This window comes from Bombus affinis, chromosome 9, assembly GCF_024516045.1.
Source record: "Bombus affinis isolate iyBomAffi1 chromosome 9, iyBomAffi1.2, whole genome shotgun sequence".
NCBI classification, from domain to species: Eukaryota; Metazoa; Arthropoda; class Insecta; order Hymenoptera; family Apidae; genus Bombus; species Bombus affinis.
The window spans coordinates 5202958-5223690 of record NC_066352.1 but is presented as its reverse complement, the minus strand read 5'-3'; the positions used below and the strand labels follow the sequence as shown (position 1 = coordinate 5223690).

Below are 20733 nucleotides of genomic sequence, written 5' to 3'. Positions count from 1 at the left end.
CACACGCATTTATTGCACTTAGAACTCCATTATACGTTTCGATTTTTCAATCACAACTTTTTTTAACGCACTTGAACCTAATTTGTGTAAGATGAATATAGGCTTACTAGATAAAATTTGCATTTTAAACTACCTCTCCATACATTCCTGTTCAGACAAAATAATTGAAATAAATGGAGGTTGAAATTACATCTAATTACTGTAATATACATCTAATCTAATCATATAAACCTAATCTTATAAATTAACATAATTTATTTTATTTAAAAGATATGATTTGTACAAACAAATCTTAACCACATTTTTAATTGAGTATTGCATAAAATGCCACACATTATTAGGTTTACGATTTGATTTATTTGAGATTATCGATTTGATTTTAAAGTGCATTTTCTACATATAAAATACTAGTTAATAATGAAATTCATATTTTTTATGCACGTCTGCTAGACAAGTTAACGAAGCAGTATATTTTAGTGGGCGACAGATCGTGTTGTGCTCAACGAGCATATTTTGTTTCCATGGTGACATTAATTATTTGAGCTTCTTGAAATATAAGCCTGTTTGTTTGCAAAATTTGTCAACTGGAGACACTAGATTCTGAAATAATCTTTTGTCACCTTCAGTTATGAAAATTTATCACTAAACTATATCTAAAAATAATTTACGAAGAGATAATAATACTAAATCCAATCGATTTTAAGTAATCATTGGATCGTAAAAATGTGTAATGCATTTGAAATACGCGAAGGTCTCGTTTATATAAGATTTACATAAATTAGTATAATTGAAATAACAAAACGCAAATAACTTCGTCTTTCAAAAATAACTCGAGTTTAAAATCAACAGTGTCGCGATATTGACATTTTTATCAAAAGAAAATTACCTTTTTTCCTTTCTTGATGAAGTCGTCCTTAAGAAATGTTTCAACATGCAATTAACATGACCAACATGGTCGTCCTAAAATTTAGTTTATGTAACCAAGTATAGCCGAACTGTATTTCAGGATCATCCATTTACTTTTGAAGTAAAACTCGCGTAAATACGAGTAATATTGTCGAATAAAAGAATTAAACGGAATAAATTTTAGTTGAAATTTATATCAAAAATATTTCATAAGTTAACCAATGATCGTTCGCATTCCCGTATTTAATACACGCAGGAGGATTTAAAATTTTGTATTAATATATTATGTTCAATGTATTTTATTAGCACAAATGAACATTTTATAGTAATTTAACAATGAAACCAAAACTATTATTATTTTATAATATATAACCTGTTAATAGCCATAATTTTAAGAAGAAGATAAATTTATAATATTTAGCAGATCTGACCTATAATACAATTCTAGTGAATCTAAAGTATGGATAAAGAATTAATCAAATTTATGTTAAGGCGAGAAATATTATATAGGAATAAACCAATTATACATATGTACAGATAAATTAATAACACGTGAAATAAGGGTGGCATAACCCTATATAATTATGAAGCATATAGTTCACAGAGAAGTTATGAAATAATAACAATGTTTGTCAGAATTTAATTGGAAACTTGGTTTCAAACATTAGTTTGAATAATATTCAATGTCTATGAGATTTGAAAATGATTTTAAAACGTTAGATTAAATAAGAAGTTGAAACAATGGAACGAAGTAACTTCTTAACAGTGTAATTCTCACTTCCTAGAGAATTATTCACGCGCCAAATAGAAAGGACGAGATGATAGTCGTAATGAGAATTGAGATAATATCCCCTCACAAGAACTTCGAAAGACACAGTCTTAATAATAAAATAATATGTTTTATTACTTGTACTATTTCTAAAATATATGCTGTTAATAATCGAGAAGCTTTCCCAGAACAGAACAAATTTATAGGTGGTGGGGATATTTTTTAGTCAAATAGTTAAAATATTATGAAGTTTTTCTTGATTTTTTTAAAACAACAGTTTTCATTTAATTCAGGAGAACAAAACTCTTCAGAAACCTCATCATAAAATTATATCATTTTAAACATGATCAGATTTAAAAAACTAGAACTGAAGCTTCCTCAAAATTTATTCAATTCGCTACTTTGTCTTGTGGACCCTTTTAAAAGCTCTTCGCAATTATGTGATATAAGTAAATATTATACTAATTGGTAACTTCTTGTAACATAAGCTTATGGAAATCTTACACAAGATCAATGATACTACTTAAAATATAAAATGTAGATAGCTACATATGAAATGCTATTGCCGTGTAAACGTCAATCATACTTCGATTCGACTAATACCCTGTCTTGAATCCAGGTCACTTACTCGAACATGACTCATCCATCCGGTCTTAATTAACTTAACTGTTTGTGATGTACAGTTGTTTCTTCTTAAATGATATGATCGTGATTGCCAAATTTCTTTTAGATCAGCTTAACTCATTTATGCCAAACCAGTCAGATAAGTGGAGAACGATTATCACGATGATTACGATTTTCCCAAATCAGCCAGAGATAAGTATCTTTCACTTTTTTAACCTGAGTGTAGAAAAAAGGAAATGCAAGTGACAGATTGAATTCTTACGAGTTGATGACAGTTCGCTCACTGCGTCTGTAGAATCACATGAATATTCTATTTACTCTCTTATGTTTGCATGTATTTGTAATTAACTTTACGAGCAAAATAATATTTTAATCGTAATTAATCTCTTGGAAATAATATAGATACAAGAATCAAACAAATCATAATTATTCTTTTCTTTTTATTGAGCTTTATTTCTCCTCTCTGTGGTTTTTTATTTCGTGTTATTTTATAATAATTTTTACATATTGCAAATTAATTTGTACGATATTTCTATACTGAACTATAATTAAATCATACAGTTAAACGAATAGTATCTGAATTGTTTTGATAAATCTATAAATGTTTAGCATTTTATTTAAAAATTGTACCAATCTAACAATATTGTACATTGCTGTGTTAATTTCAAGGAAATAAATAATTTTACGTAGTAATAAGTTATATAATGTCTCTAATTTAAAATTCAATTATATTTTACAATTTTTTTCGAAGAATTTCTACTGATCGCATACATTAATCTATAATAACTAGAGGAATCGTTAAATGTTGTTCTCATTTTAATATGCACTTTAGTTGAATACCATGTTATCTATAATCAGTGATCTGTCGATGATGATCGGCAAACACGGATTAATTAGATGTGATATGCTACAATATATGCATTGCAGTTGAAGGCCGTTCAGATGTCATCTTGCGTTATTCATCTGAGCTTAATGAACATAATAATTGTGTTCACTAATTATACGTTTCTTAAAGAGCATCAACCAACCTATTTATTTGTAATTAATTACGCAAAAATATCTATTCTTGAAATTAAATAGAAAATGAATTGAAATAGTAATGAATTGATATTTATGACCAGTTTGTAATATTCGCTTTTATTCGATTAAAATTTTTAGACAAACTGTTTGACCTATATCCGCGATATTTTTGAAAATGAGGAAATATTAGTGATACATGTCACAACTGAAAATAGATTTTATGATAATAATTTCTCGTTTTTTCTGAATCTCAATTATTCATAATTAGGTTGCGTTGAAAAATGAAAAAGAATTTTTGCTGTTCCAGATCGAGATCTGGAATTGTATTCAACGTTAAACAAGCAAATTAAAGATGCTGTGGAAAAAACACGTTGAAATTCTTGGTTGAGAAAATAGAGAAGAAGTCACGTTGACATTATAAACGCAATTCACGTCGCTGTTCTTAACGCGCCATCGAGCACACGTTTTCACTTTTCTGGCATCATGTGAGCTAACAAAAATTCCCGTATCTCTCTCCTTTTAAAAATCACTGACGCATAATATTATTTTCAATAAAATATTATACAAATACAGTACGAAAATGTTGGCAAGTATCGAAAGTAAAATAACATCAGTCTATATCGTACAATATTTCGAACGCATATTATATATATAGAATATTTATTTCCAAAGTTCCCGATTTATAAAAATTATTTTTAGAATTAAATTTTCAACATATAGAGTCGATCAATGTGACTTCAAATGACTCGTAGGATCGTTGAATTGCTAGGATTGTTGAATAAAGATGAGCAATATCGGTAGAAAAATTTCTCGTTAAATGAAGAGCAGTAATTCAGACGAAATTTAAAAAAGTAGCCACTGTGTATCAATATAAATCCAAGATACAAATGTTCAGTCCGTGGTAGGAGATTTAAAATTCACCGAACTGCGCTACGAGATATTCTTTTGTGGAAGTGAAGGTAGATCAGCTTGTTAATAAGAACCTTCAACTGGCGATTCGTATCTACCTCCTTGAAAGACGTTTAGGGGCCGCAGGCTGATCTTATGCAGCATCTACTTATAATAGTTACGCCATAAATTTTCTAAAGAAACCGATTTATGTTCTGCAAAAAAAAAATCCTGCATCAGCGAAGCAAATAATATTAGTAAACTTTCTCTGTAAGAGTGTAATTTGTTTTGTCTTCTGTCATGGTTAAATCGGATTGCTCGGTTTGTATCCAGCACAATAATGAGGTGAGATGGAAAAGTACGAGCGTGTTTCAGAGTTTCAAGTTTGATAGAAATTCTATCAACATCTTACCTTAAAAAGACAGCCAGGGACTCACAGTATACGTACAATACACATCCAGAATCGATATCTCGAAAAATATATAACGAACATAACAATGATAAATTTTATGAAATTTCATAACGTCTTGCCACATTTTAAGCTTTTCGATATCGAAAAAGTATTTGCTGAAACTTTCGTGGTCATGGGTGGTACGTCATTTATAGTGGACAAAATATTTTTATATATAGATAGAGTTAACTTTGATTTTTCAAGATACCTGTTTGTTTTAAATGCAATTCTATGATTTTTAATTTATGACCTTTGACTTTATGTAGTAACGTGAAGATCGAAGAGAACATGATAATGTACTCGTAAATAATCTTGAAACGTCTTGATGAGCAACATTTGTGGCGTAACTTATATACGGATGTTGACTTGATTCAGCACAACAATCCATTCAAACGAGAGAGTATAAATGTTCGGAAGTGATGAAGAGCATTTTGTGCACCTAATATAACATTTTGATACTGTTGATAGATTTGAAGATTTTATATATTTCACAAGATATTATTATATCTTACATATTTTTCTCGCGCGTTTTAAATAATTATCAAGTTAAAAATTTTGATGATAAATTTGGTAATTCTAATAAACATCTATCACAAAGTATACTTTATTTGTTTGGTAGAAAATTATCAAATTTTCCTACATACGTTATCACTTAAATAAAACATACCACGACGTGTGAGATTCACATAACGGTTCTGTAAGGAAGTCCGAACATTGCGTGTTCCCACACGAATTAAGCTCCAGACGTGACAAACGATAATTAGATTTAAGATAATGTTTAAATGTAGCTCCAAGTTTAGCTTTATCTTATAGAATTGAAGATCGTTTAATGCAAAATGCGTACAATATTTTCCTATTTTCTATCTATCCTAGTAATTTCGCTCTGAATAGCTAACTTCGGTTTTACTAACAAGATCATCGAGAAATTACGTTAAAATCAATATGATTATAAAGGTTATCGAAGCTTGTCAAAAAAGTAAACTGAAAAAGAATTCATTTCACAAAGATAAGAGATATATAACGTGACAAATGTATTTTAAACTATGTTTGCGTAAAATCAAATTTTATCTAACGCAATTGTGATAGCTGCTTCTTAAATATCAATTAAAACAAACCCCTGTTATATACCCAAAAAATAAGAACATTAAAACCTATATTCCAGTACTAATTGAAAAAAAAAGAGACATGAAACATCACATCTCCACTGTACGTGACCCATTCATTTTCACGTTCCAAGGATTACTATACGCTTGACAAATAAACGGAAGCAATAGATCAAAATGTCCATGTATGATGCGTCGCTGTCAGTCTATCCAAATCTCAAGAATTACAATACGAATAGGGCTATGGTTATAGTCAATGCGTGTTCTGACTAATACGCCAGAGCAATGAAATGTGTACTAGATTACTAAGAAAGGAATTAATCAAATTGAAGTTTGGATGCGAATAACGTAACGCACAAAGTACAATAAGAAAAAATGTGTGAAAACTATTATTTACAAGAGTTGGACAAAAATAATGAATTAATGGCCACGTGGTAACAATCAGAATTCTTTGATCAATTCTCTTCCCGTTGAAAATTTCAAATGAACAAGCGCCACATAATTACATAACAACATATAAAATATATTATTAAAAAAGAATACAATAGAGTAGCTAATATAAAATATCATAAAGAATATAATAATACTAATGTTTAAATTGCTATAATCGATGAATATGCACAACCAGAATCTTACTTTATTATGTACAATCAATAAACTTTTGTGTCATGATATCTAACATAGGGAGTGGGTATATATCATCGTGAGTATTGGATTTTGTGAGTCTTAATTTTCAAATCGTTAAATTCTTAAGAACACGCATTCGTTGTAACCATTTATCGTTACCCTTGGTATTTCACCCCCATTCTCGAGAAACTTAACATCCCTACAGTACATAGTGCTCCCGGCGCAACCCGGTGCCCACTTCCGGTATGTGGCATGCATCCCACTCAGGGATATCGATATTGAAACGTAAAAAAGATTCAATCAGTCGCGAAGTTTCATCGCCAATCAATCACCCCTTCCCTGGGGTTTCTATCCAGCTTTAGGACGTGAAAGCTCTCTCGCGCGCGCAGCCTGCACTGGCGCGGCTGATCGCGACGACGACGCTAAAATGGCCGAGGGGGTGAAACGAATAGAGGCCGAGGAGGGGACGAAGGAGAGAGAAACGAGCTTTCGGGTTGCATGACCGAGTCGACGCACTGGAAGCTTTCCGTGCTTGCGGCGGGAGCCTCAGTAGCCGCTTGTACGTCGACCGGAAGAGCTCTTCGCGTTACGCCGTCCCGAGACGCGCAGCGCGCCATCGCCGACCAGAGATCGACGAATCGAACTCTCGTTTCACCGAGTCAACCCTCCGCTTTTGTTTCGTTCGTTTTCTTTTTTTTTTTAATTAGAAGACTCGCCCGCTTGGTGTTTGATTTAAAAATCAGAAAGTTTCTCTCTGTTACTAGTGGATGTTTCGAAACGAATGAACGAACGAACACAAGGGATTTTGTCATTTTGGTGAAGTGTCTGGTGAATGGATTTTTGGAATAAGTGTAACAACGAGTAGATAGAGGATGTGCTAATATGAACACGGAGCAGTGAACCGTGAGCCTATGAGTGTATAATATTATAAAAAGAAAAAAAAATTGGAAACACGAAGACACGATGAGAAGTGCCACAAGATATCGAGAAGCGCGACCTTCCCTTTTCGCGTCCCTTTTTGTCGTCCTCGCCGTTTTTGTGATCGGTAAGAAATCACCGTGCGAATGAGATACGCAGTGATCCATTGCGATATTTTTCATCCCTTGTTTCATTTTAAGGAAGCGCGCTAGTACCGTATCAATAATAATTTAAAAGGAGGATTTACTACTTGAGACGCAACGATTTTGGACCTCTTTTACACTATCTTCTTAAATAATCTTTAAAAAGTGAAAGAACAATTAAACGAAAGCAATTGCAATTTTTTAAATTAAATATCCTAAGATGTAAAATATTTAATTTAATTTGATTATTAATTATGAATATTTAAATTTCAATGGATAATAAATACGTAAGTTCGTGTTAGCTATCTGATTATTAAAAGATCAGAGCAGAAAATGAATGGTTCTTTTACGTTTGCCGCTGACCTCATCCGCCAATGTTGCTGATTCAATCTCCAGAAAATTTATTTGCCAGTTGTGATCTAGAAATCGAATATCCTTCGTATAACCGAGTAAAAAATCGGGCCGAAACGAAGTTACGTTTGAAACTTTAAATATAAAAGACTTGAAAGTGATCAATTACGTCAAGTTTGATTTTGCTGCGAATAATCAACGCATTTCACATTCCATTGCAATTCATCGCGTATCACCGGATCTGTACACGTTCTTTCATATTTTTTCATATTGATTTTTTTTTTTTTTTTTTTTTTTTTTTTTTGACATCATTGCAGGTTTTACAAGTACGTAAAGAAAACAAACGATAGAATTAATATTTTCAAGTGTTCAAAAACAAAAACAGGAACAGTGCAATTTCTTAAAATATACAAATTCTTATTAATACATAACTTTTCTCTATCATTTCAAATCAATTAAAGATACTTAATCATCATTAAAAAATAAACTGACTAGATAATGAGAAAAAATCACGAACTTTCAGCCAGTTTCCAATGGAATATATTCTTTAGATGTACAAATCCTTGGTAATACATAACTTCTTCGCTCTACTTTAAATCGTGTTAAAAAAATAAAATAAATAATAAAAAAAGAGGAGAACGTAACATCTCACGTAGTTTCTGGTGCAATTTACTTATATAATTTCTTGAGATATACAAAGTACTACAACATCATACGACAAATCACACAACGTAACATATTATAATTTCTTGATTTTATTTCAAATCAAATTAAATGAATTTAAACATCGTTAGAAAAGTCTTGATCAGATAATAGACAAAATGAAGAGAACGATCATGTTTTATCCGGTTGTTAGCGCAATAGATCCGCGAATATCATATCATATCAGACGAAATTAATAATTTTAATAATTAATAAAGTTAATAATGATCGAATCATTTTGATTAAAAAAAATCGTTATCGCATAATAAATAAAGAGAGAACGAATATTCATATAGCTTTCCTGTGATATACCTGTATCGAGCGACGTATCCCATAGGGGTCTGTGATTTTTAAAGGTTCAATCAGTTTTCGTTGGCGCGCTTTTCTACAGCTGAAAGCGACGGGGCTTTTTCGAAACGACACGCCAACCCATTCGTCTTCGTAAAAGTATTTGAAACTCGGTTTTCGAGAGTTGAGAAATCGCTGCCGGGAATTGTACACGGGAGCCGTGTTTTGACTTAAGCCACGCAACTTCGTTGAGATAAAGTATCGAGGCAACGAAAGAAATGTTGAGTGCAAACATATCTCACCGGAATTATTCGATTCTGAAGAAAATCTAGTGCATTTACGGAATTCGAGGCCGTCTCTATTAGGTGTTGATAGTAATCGTAATCTACCGAAGGGACATTTGCTCACCAATTGCGGAGAAAGGGTTTCTGCGCCCGCTTCGATGGAACATTACAGTTTCCTCCTTTTGTGTCGGACAGAACCGCCATGGAATAGGATTAAGAAAGGTTTTTCACCGATATTACCCGCCACAAAATTTTCGTCAGAAGGAAAATCGAATTACGTTCACATCCTACGTGAACAGATTTTCGTATGAAAGCTCCCGTATCAAGCAATAATTGGCTGAAATTTCAAAAACCAAATCCCGACAGAAAATTTCATCACAAGGAAGATCGAAACAGGCTACGTGCGCTCCCTACGTGGACAGATTCCTGTACGAATTCTTCGGTCTTATAATTAAATAATAATTGACTGAAATTTTAAAAAATAGAGCCTTACAGAAAATTTCATCGCAAGAAAGATCGAAGCCAGTTACGTTGGCATTCTACGTGAACAGATTCCCGTATGAAAGCTTCCGTATTAGGATCAAGTAATAATTGACTGGAATTTCAAAAACCAGAACCCGGTAGAAAGTTTCATCACAAGGAAGATCGAAACGAGTTACGTTCGCATCCTACGTGAACAGATTCTCGTACAAAAGTTTCCGTATTAGGATCTGGTAATAATTGGCTGAAATTTTAGAGAACGAAGCTTGACAAAAAATGTCATCATAAGGAAAATTTAAGTGAATCGCGCATACATTCAGCGTAGGCAGATTTTGGTATGAAAGCTTCTATCTTGGGATTAAATAAATGAATGAAATTTAGAAAATATGAAACACGACAGAAATTTTCATTCCAAGGGAAATCGAAACGAGTTACGTGAAGATCAGTACAAAGCAACTAGCTTCCTTTTTATTTTTTGTGATTATTTATATTGTGATTATCTATTTTTAATGATTCTTTATATTCACTATGGTATTAATCGCTATAATAAATTGTAATTTGAAATTATAGGTAGAATTTTATAAGTTTTAGGAGAGATTTATTTAGTAAATGAAAAGTAAATTTAAAAAATTACATTCCATTTTAATGGCAGACTATATTTTTCTACACTCTTTCAATAAAAATCAAGATATCTCTGATTAACTTACTCTAAGATAACTCTGACAGAATCACAATGTTGTTAAAGTACAACACTCGAATGATATCGGAAATTATGGCCAAATCAATACACGTCTACAGGATTAAAATGCAAAGTTTAAATACAGGCAAACGTAACGAGAAATTAAAGTGAAAATTTAGCGAAAAACCGGATGATATCGGGGCATTTAGAAATAAGAAACTTAAATTGCGAACGTAAAGCTGTCTGAGAGAGCTGGCCCTTTCAGGTAGAAAACATTAGTCAAACTAAGAGAGCTGTTTCTCTGAAGTGAAACGTAACCGTGAACTACTAAATAACGTAAAAGAAATGATTCTCTGGAAACTTACATAATTTCCTTTTTGGCGATGTTTACGATCTCTCGCTGCTGTTCCACGAGAAATGAAAGCTTTATGATTATTTTGAATTTATTTCAACGATCTTTTTGTGTTCAATTAATACAATTCGGTAACGAACGTGAATGGGCCGTGTAGATAAAATTACCTTTTCCCCCGAGAAACCCCAGAGGCGTGCGACCAGATCTCTTTATTAGGCCGGAATCAATTTACGATCGTGTCTAGACTCAATTAAAAATTTTTATTGACGCGTAACTAATTTATCTTCGAGAGGAAGGGGAAATCACGCCATTGTAGAAGTTCGCACTTTGTCTACCAATAAAGTTATTAACTTGTTAGTAGTGTTTTGTCTTGTTTATTCCTGTTGGAGATCGTTGGATGTAATAGCAATTAATATCGATAGAAAATATAAACTATAGTTATGAGCTACCGAAAACATGTAGGAAATCTCGTACAGCCTCGTTCTATCATGTGTAACACCTAAGCTAATCTTCAGAACACAGTAAACCAGTCGTATGGGAATTACAATATGAATGTTAAGAAGATTCATTTTTCAACATTAAACTTCTTTTACGTCAAATGTACATATTCGTATTTGTGTATTAAATACGTCATCTGACGATAAATTCAGTAATTTACATTCGTATAAAATTTCAAGAAAAATTTTCATTTCCTTAGATGAGAGAATTCCTCTAATAAGGAGATAGCAAGAACTGCGAAATTAAATGCCTTAGGTTGATGGCAAAACAAAGGATTTGACGGCACGGCCCTTTGTTTTCTTTGCTTGCTTCTTTTTTTTTAATCTTATACTTTACAAACTCTTTTAATACTAATGTCATGTTCCTTCTTAATATTAAATTTTTACAATTTATTTTGATAAATTTTCCATTATTTTTATTTATTATAATGCTCCTGCATATTTTTACAATTTTTAATTTATTTACAATTTTTTATAATAAAAACGTTTAAAACATAAGAAGTTGCTACGCCGAGAACATAATTTCTCGATTAATTTCTCGAGAACAAAGGACCATGCACTCAATCCTTTTGGGGTTGTTTTACTATCAACCTGAAGCATCGAATATACATGCAGCCAAGTCATTCCAGATTTCGCAGTTCTTGCCATCTCCTTGTAAGATAAATTCTGTACGAAATATAAAATTCTTAGAATCTCAAATTTCTTGGAATGAAAGCTATGAACGGTAAAAATTCTATTTCATGAAAAATTCAATAAATATTCAGTCAATACAATTATACTAATATAATTCGATCATCTGATTTTTTATGTATAATCAATATATTGCAAACATGAAAACAGATAAAGATTGTGATGTAAAGAAGAAAAAGAATGAGATTAGATTAGATTCGACAGAGAAAGTTATTGTTTCACTATATTATAACAAACTGTGTCAAATCACTGCTAACAGGAAATCTATTTCGTAACAAATTCAGTGTCACTGAAAATGACTTTAATAAAATAATGTGGAACTTTACCGTGGCATAATCAAAACATTATACCCGGTGTTGCGTCAATGACGACGTAACAATAAGTATATCGAACGAAGTTAATACATCTTCCGAGGATTATTTCATTCAACGAATTATACAGAGTATCAAAGTGAATACTATATATCAGAAGTCGCATCAATTACTTCATGTACTTTAATACATGCAGATATATATCAGACTAATAGCTGCCTTCTACACTATATATTGAAACAATTATGTGTTTTCCCGTCGAGAAGTACAGACGCTTGTTAATCGTCATGCCGATGAAAAACGTGCTAAGTTCCAGGCATTTGTTTAAGATTTTAAAGTGTTTGACGCACTATTATAATGTCAAAATCATAACTTAATATATAAATTATTCCATTAATTTGTGAATTTTATTGATCTTTCTCTTTCTTTTCACTTATTATTCTCTAATCCAATTTATACGTATTTATTTAATTTACAGAATAATTTAGAGATTTCGTAAACATATAATGACACAATTAATCAATTTTAGTTCAATTATTCAGTTTAATTGAGTGTATACAGAGTAGGCGTTATGCGTACATCAAGTTAATTTATTATTGTGAAACGAAAACATAGTATAAAATAATTTTATAATGCAACGTGTTTGCATGTGCAGTGTGCTTAAGTATACGCAGTTTTGTACTGCTCATTCAAAAGAAAACAAAATCCAATACAATGTTTGTAAGAAAAAAGGAATCTACAAATATAAGAGAAATTTATATAAGTATAATAAATTTAAATTTATACTATAAGTTCGAAAGACTCATACTTCAGTAAAAATTATCAATACAAAGAAAAGTTTGATGTAAAATTGGAAGATTACTATTTATCTATCTAAAAATCCATTTTCATCGAAAATAAACCGAAGGATAGAAAGAAATTGGAATGAAAAGGATCCCGGATGCAAGACATTATTCCAAAATTAACATACTCTATATTTTCTGAATCATTTTCTGTGCAAAACCATTCTGCAATAATGTGTATCTAGAAGGCTATCCTATTTCACAACATTTCCCAACATTGTATAACTGGAAAATTGAAGCGTAATTGGAAAACTGAAGCGTTAACTTCTGTGCAGTGTAGACTTTAATATCCGTTAACCATCGATAGTGTCTATGTTTCGCGATAAGGACAATCAAGATGTGCTAGAAGAGAAAAATTAAACATATAAAACAAATTTCCATTAACAGAATCCTCACGAATGGGATACGTAATTATAAAAAGCCGTGCTGAAAAAATTCAATTAATTTTCTGCCTAAATAAAAATGTCATTTGCCTTAAACGACACAATTAACGCAACTTGATAACACATTGACTTTAACGTATTAACAAGGAGACATCAAAGAATGTCTTATTATCGAAGTTGAAAGACTAGTCCTTTTACTTTAAAGGGAAATGCAATTAGCTTTTTGGTGAGAGAGTACACGCAGAAAGATAAAAAAAAAGGTTACACGTCAATCAATCAGTAACAACATGGAAAAAACAAACTGCACTTTATTTTTATTTCGTGTGCAATCGGCGGATTACGAAGAGAGAGGGAGAGGAGAGAGAGAGAAATTCACGCATATGTTCTGATAGAACTATCGCGAAAGGAAATAAACTAAAACAACGTGAGCGAGCGGGAAGTTGAACTCTCCAAAAGGGCATAAAAATGTGATGGGCCTATAAATCCTAGATCGTAAATTGTTTATAAACTAATACCATAAATCGTCGAACTCTACTAATACCCCATCCTCGATCAGAAAGAGTGACGGATTTCGTGAAGAATAAATTGAAGTTAAATGAAATATGATATGATAAGATATAACGATGAATAATCGTAGAATAAAAACATGGCGTTAAAAAATAAAAGAAGATAGGAAAAAGTGTCATGTTTTATTTAACAGTGAATTCATCGAATATTCAAGTATTTAAATATTATATTTATGTATTAATTGGTGTCAGTGTTTTATTTATGGAAACAATATTTAAATACAGATTTTGTTTGTACAGATTTGTGAAAGGATACAGCATTTACATTAGATTTCTACAATGATAAAGTAATTGAAATAAATTTATTCGAAATATTATAATTAAAAGTAAAGTGACTTGTTTCATTTGATATTGAACAATTCATTTTGATTGACGTAATGAACATAGAATAGAGACAAAGTTTGGTAACATTCAATGCCGTAAATGAAATAACATTTCAGAGATAATATAATTGCCCCCTGCAGATACTTTGCATATATGACATATTTGCAGTAGCTCAAATATCATTTTATCATTGTTATTATTATCAGCGAAACTATTCTCAAAATCATAGTATATATGACAAAATCTCTCATAAATGGGAATTATGAAAACGAAAGAAAGTACAAAGCTAATTTTTCCATTCCAAATTCCATGATATTTTTTTCATCGTATAATATAAACTCCTTGTGTTTGCTGCACTAATGTTAATCAGAAAATTCCTAGCTGTCTGTTTCTATTCGATAGATTCAAAATTTCCAATATATCTCTAATTGTCCATTACTTTTAATTAAACATGAAAGTTTTATAATTGACATTTCTATAACTTAGAACGAACCGAATATAATCAGTATTTATTTACAGTACTATTTATAATACCGCGTTCCTTATAAATTAAGGTCGCATAGTATCGTGTAAAATGAAGGAAATGTCAACACGATCGCAAAAAGTGTTTGAATTGACAGAAAGTGATTAGGTGGAGCAATAGAATTTCACGATAAGACATTACGAATTCCAATCGAAGTAGAAGCAATTTAATCTCAGAAATAGCAGAAAGACTGAATTCCATCTGCATTATAGTAATACTATACGTAGACACTTAACAAAGATTGGAAAGTATCTAGACTTGGGAAATGGTTTCTTCGTATACTGTCTATGGCTAACTGTATCCAAAGCACTATCATTTGTGTTTCATTATGTGACCAGACATATCCACTCATTTCCCTACTGAATTATTACTTCAATGAAATATGTATATGTTTCGTGTAATTTGGATAACATAAAAGATTGTATTCAACAACAATATGTAATCTAAGGCACCCTTTGTTTTATGTTTAGTAATACAAACTGTGATTTCGCTTATTTGTCAAACTTAATTAAATTATGAAATAATGCGAAAATCGAATGTTTAATTTTATTATATAATTTGCTAACAACACAAAAAGGAATGTTTTACTCATTGACATTGCATCGGTTATTATTACTTCTGTATATTTTTATTGAGAATTGATAATAAGTATTTTCTAAAAGTTTCTAACTATATATCGATTATTTTGCATATGTCGCACAAATTTTTGAAAACTACAAAGTTGTATTGCATAGTTCATATACAGATGTGATATTTATATTTTGTAAAGTCTAATATTATTTATTCGATCATCGAACAAATTTACAAAGGGCATACGACTATATACACACATTACTAATGATAAGTAAATAGAAATATTAGAAAGAGAATTTTGTAGAAATGAAACATTATTTCAAAGAAAATATTCAATTTTAAAACAATGTTACGTGAGACGATCAATAATAACGGAAGTTGAATAATGAAGTAAATTTAAATATGCTTCTATCACATGTCATGTGCTACTACGAACATATGTCGAACTATAAATTAATTTTATTTCATGGAGATCATCAATCAATCACTGCCAGTATAGAAAAATATTTACAATTTATTGTAATTCATATTATAATCACAATAACCAAGTAATGTCATATTTTCAATACATGTACTTATTCACATTCGCTTATTAAATTTTCATATATCGCATATGTTTCATATGTTCATATTCTATTTTCATACTTCGATACATTTTAAAGACACAAATATCGACACCCTTACAATCGCGCTCAATAAAATACATTTTATAAAATTAGAAGTAATTTCATAAATATCTTAATTTCAATCGTTTAGTATCGGCTTTGTGATTGTCGAGAGATCGTTGTATAAAATAGATTTACCTTTTGAATGCTACTTTTATGTCACTGTTTCCTTTAAAATTAAGAAACCAGTTTTGAAAAGAATTTAATATCTTAGACAAACAAACTCAGAAACAAGCAATCCAATAGAATAAGCTACAAGTATAGGTCAATGTGAAGATAATGCGCTAGCATAGTGCACGTTAATTACCAATCGAATCGAATTTTCAGCGTGGAAGTTAGTTTTAGTTGGATTTACACGACAGCATAATTAAAGTGTCATGCAACGAGCAACGTTGATAGCGCGTAAAAGTAAGAAGGCCAAAGTAACGGGTGCTCGCCTTTGTTCTTTGACGCTGAGCGAGGGCTTACTTGTGAGAAATTAAGCAATTAAGCCGCGTATTTTACTACCGGAGATCCGAGTTCCAAGCATGAGCCAGTCTTCCGATGTAAAGTCGTTGGTTGTTGCACGGCCGTGAGTACAGGCACAGTTGTATTATTAAGATATGCATGAATGTGTAACGCGAGATCTGCACAAATGAATCACCAAAAAAAAAGTATCAATGGAAAAATACCTATAACGAAGGAAAACGAAAAAGGAAAGAATCGATAGAAGAACACAAACTTCGAATAAATTATTCGTAATTAAATTCCACTAGCGTGTCCATCGAGCCATTATTAATAACTTTCGAAGTCTGCCTCTAATATCTTGGTCAACTATCAAACAGAGGTCGTTAAATAATAATTAGGGACTTATATTTATGAACCGGCGTACCACGATAACGATGTTATTCCTAAGCTATATACATATAAAATTTAATTTTTAAAATAATTTCGATATTAATGAACAGAGGGTTAAGAAATCGTAGTTATGAATTTCATTTGATAAATATGTTTATGCATCAGGATCGTTGCGCTTTTATTGCAGAGATATGGAAACTATAATTACAATTGCGAATTATGTTGATCGTGAGTAAATTAAACGAAAATTATTCCAACTATAAATAAAATAAAATGTTTATTTTAAAATCTGTTACTTACACTCGTTGACGATCTTTCATCTTAAAACAACATTAATAAATGAAAATTAAAAAATCTAATCTTGTTATAGAGATATTCCACATTTCCCTTTGAAACGTCAGAATATATTGCGTGGCAATTCTTAAAATCTATCCTCTGTTTAATTCAAAATATTACATTGAAATGATACCAGTCATAGTCAGACGAGCTTACTACATTTATCAAACATTAATGAAATATTATTGTGACATTAATTACCAAGCACTCGTATTCTTTACCGTAAGTGTAAAGTACATATAACACTGTTAGGTGAATCGCTATAGTCGCTTTCTATTCCCTTAGATTGAAATGAATTTGGACTTCTGCCTGAGAAAACAAGTAGCTCACTGAAGCACAGAAGTAACATTCGGAGGCTTTCCGTCTATATAAAGACTAATCTTACTAGTAATTCTGGCAAATCCTATTAACCTAATTACATAACTTGCTTAATAGCGTGTATCTTAAGCTTTCTGCGAAGAATGTGCACCTGTGCCTGTAATTCGTAGCAATGCCCGAATCGATACTGCGGTTCGACATTTCGCCATCAACAGTCTGATTTATTGCTTTCAAACGATTTGGTATTTCTGATTCTGTCAATGGAAGCAACATTCTCATTCTTTCAAAGAGAACGCAATGTCTTGCTTAAATTTGAAGGAGAAGCTACTCGTTCTAAGAAGCTGAGAATGGTATTGTCTTATGGTCTCCAAAACTTATTTAAAGTAATCTGTGCTTTCTGTTCACAATATAATTTATACAAAGAAAAAAAATTGATATTTCATATAACAGTAGTTATGTACAATAAATCGTATAATAATATAAAACTAAATGTTAAGCAATAAAAAATATGTTAATCGATAATGTAATTAAACAAGCAACCCACATTTTTACAAACAATGCAATAAAAAAGACTCCTTTCTAAAATCTACGCTATACTAATCTACAGTATATTATTTATTATCAAATGCAAATTTGCAATAATATAAATGTTCAGATTGGTTCCACATTTGACCAATATAATTATGATACTCGTATCTCACTATACAGTATTAGTGAAATTTCAAAATCTTGCGTATAACACATGCAATATGGTCGTGAAAATTTTCTATGGTATAATGGGTATAATATGGGTATGTGACTAATAGTATGGTATGTCCGAATACTTTCATAAGTCTGCATGCATTGTATAAGTCAGTATGCATTAATGTATAACAGTATCAAATTACAATAACGAGTAATATATTGTTGCATATGTTGCACACTATTTCACATTTCGATCATACGTTACAATAAAATAATCCCATCACTCATAGAACGAATTACGCGGCACTTGCCATAAATTGTGGCAATGTTTGTCTTCGTTTCAATTCATCACGAACGGAATGTAAGCGATAAGAGTGTGTTCGCTGTAAAATTATACTCCTCGGCCCTCATTATACGAGAATAATGTTGACGGAAGGAAGAGAATAACGAAGAAAGTTACCGTTTGTATTAAACTTTTGATAAAATGACTCACGGTGCTACTTCTGGAACTGAGACAAGCGATTCGTCGCATCAAAGTGGATCCTCGAGCGGCGCAAACGAATCGTTAAGAGCGGGCTACGATGTTGTTTTTACATCGTAAATTCAATTGTGTTGCTACGAGAGAGTTGTCAAAGCGTCCCTCTAGAATAAAGGAATTAAGACAAAACTCTAATAATTTTCCACATCTAAAGTTAAAAGTAGAAGTGATTAAAGTAATTGCGAAGAGAGAAAGAGAGAGAGAGTTAAAAGTACCGTTCTTCGTATGGTTTTGATTTTCGCATTTTCTTAGTGCTATAAGATAATTATTTGTAGTGAAGACAAACTTTGAGTGATGATCAAAGAGCTAAAGAATCATCGTACTGCTTAGCAACGTCATATTTATAAGGATTGTCTAGTTGAGATAATGCTATTCAACTATGGCATAATACGACCTTCATGGCCTTCTTGAGGTATTTAAATTGCGTGTGATAGAAAAAGTGCAAGTGAGAAATCTATAGAATGATAATTACTGATTCGGAGGCACGCAGCACTTCATCTTGGAAAATTAAAAAAGTAGTAGATAGAACGCTTTAATTAAGTAGATTCTGTGGGACAGCATTCTAATTTTAATTACATATATCGTACCCGCGTAACAAATTTTTAACATATTTATTTCATTAATATGCAAAATCAAATTTATATTAAATATTACTCTTATGGTAGATTAAAACTGGTGTATAATTCTTAATTGTCTTCTGACAAAATATAAAGCAAGAAGGTAGGAAAGGGCTAATTTTTGTGTAGACTCAGATACCACAAATATTTATAGAACGTCATTCTACAGGTTAATTTGTTACAAAGTTATGATGACTCGAAGTTGATGATCACCAATTTTTCGCTCTTGTTCACTTCATACTTTAACTACCTTTTTTACAACTTTCCAATCACATAGCCGGTAGAAAATTGTGCTTACATAATTCTTTGGAACCCATAGAATGACGTTCTGCAAATATTTTTGGTGGCTGAGCTACGCGAAAATTGGCCATTTTTTACTTCATCCCTCTTTGTAAATAAATTTTATAAATAAATATATATAGTTGGAGTTAGCGAAGACATCTCTGGAAATCTATGGCACGGTTACTGCATAGAAAAGCAGGTACATATATACAGGATAAGGAGTGATTTCACATTCACATGATAAAGAAAAGTTGCGAAGGGGAGAGATAGAGTTGGTAACAGGGTTCCGGTGTGTCATAACCCCGATAAGCCGTTGCTGATTCTTGCGGAACTTTAGCCACATTTGAAAGGGAATCTTCGGGATTACCATTACTTCCATCTGAAATCCTTTTTCCAAACAACGATATCGCTCTTTACTTTGTAAGCTGTCAGAAGAGAAAAAGAAAGGAGTAGGGTTCGAGAAATATAGAGTACGAAATGAAAACCGGCTGTCTGAATAATCCATTTCAATTTGCAGTAAACTACTCGCGAAGGATAAAGAAATCACGGCGTATGAGGAAGAGATGAATGGGCGAGGAACGGGCCAGAAGGGAAGATTTAAAAGAACAGTTTGGTGTATAGATCAAACCGGAGGGAATGCGGAAAAGGGAAAACGCGAATGAATTTATAGGCCACATATTTGAATCATGCTTCGCGTTAAAGTTACAGCGTGCTTGCTCTGACATTCTGGCCTTTGGCCTAACTGATGCAACGAACGACTGTATAGAGTGTTTTATTTTCTCGCGAAGATAATTGTTTTCCTGTTTTGGAGTGTATAAGTGGTACATAAATGCGTGAGATGACTGCTGGAGTAGAAATGGAAGGAATATAATGGGAATCTTATGTCAGTATCATGAATAAACTGTGTATATTTATGCAAAATTATATTTTTATGAATGTAATTAAAGAAATGGATATTCAGTTGAAAAATATTTTACCTAGCAAATATTGCAAAAAGTACTTTGGATATTTTATGTGCTTCTACATATTACGTGCATTTTGTGCATTCCTACATTTTCAAACCTTTCATAAATGCGCAAAAATCCGCAATTTAGTTATGAATACTTTATTCGATAAATTATATAAATTCATGGTTAGGTAATTCTGACATAATTAAGAATGA

General features: G+C 31.6%; 1 protein-coding gene across 1 annotated transcript in view; it reads left to right on the top strand.

The window, feature by feature from the left end:
* Positions 1-6918: 6918 nt before the first annotated feature.
* Positions 6919-20733, top strand: part of LOC126920758 (uncharacterized) — a 60679-nt gene continuing 46864 nt past the window's right edge. The window contains exon 1 of the mRNA XM_050731511.1: positions 6919-7433. Within this exon, the coding sequence (XP_050587468.1) occupies positions 7352-7433 (82 nt within the window). The 5' untranslated portion in view covers positions 6919-7351. The remainder of the gene's footprint in view (positions 7434-20733) is intronic.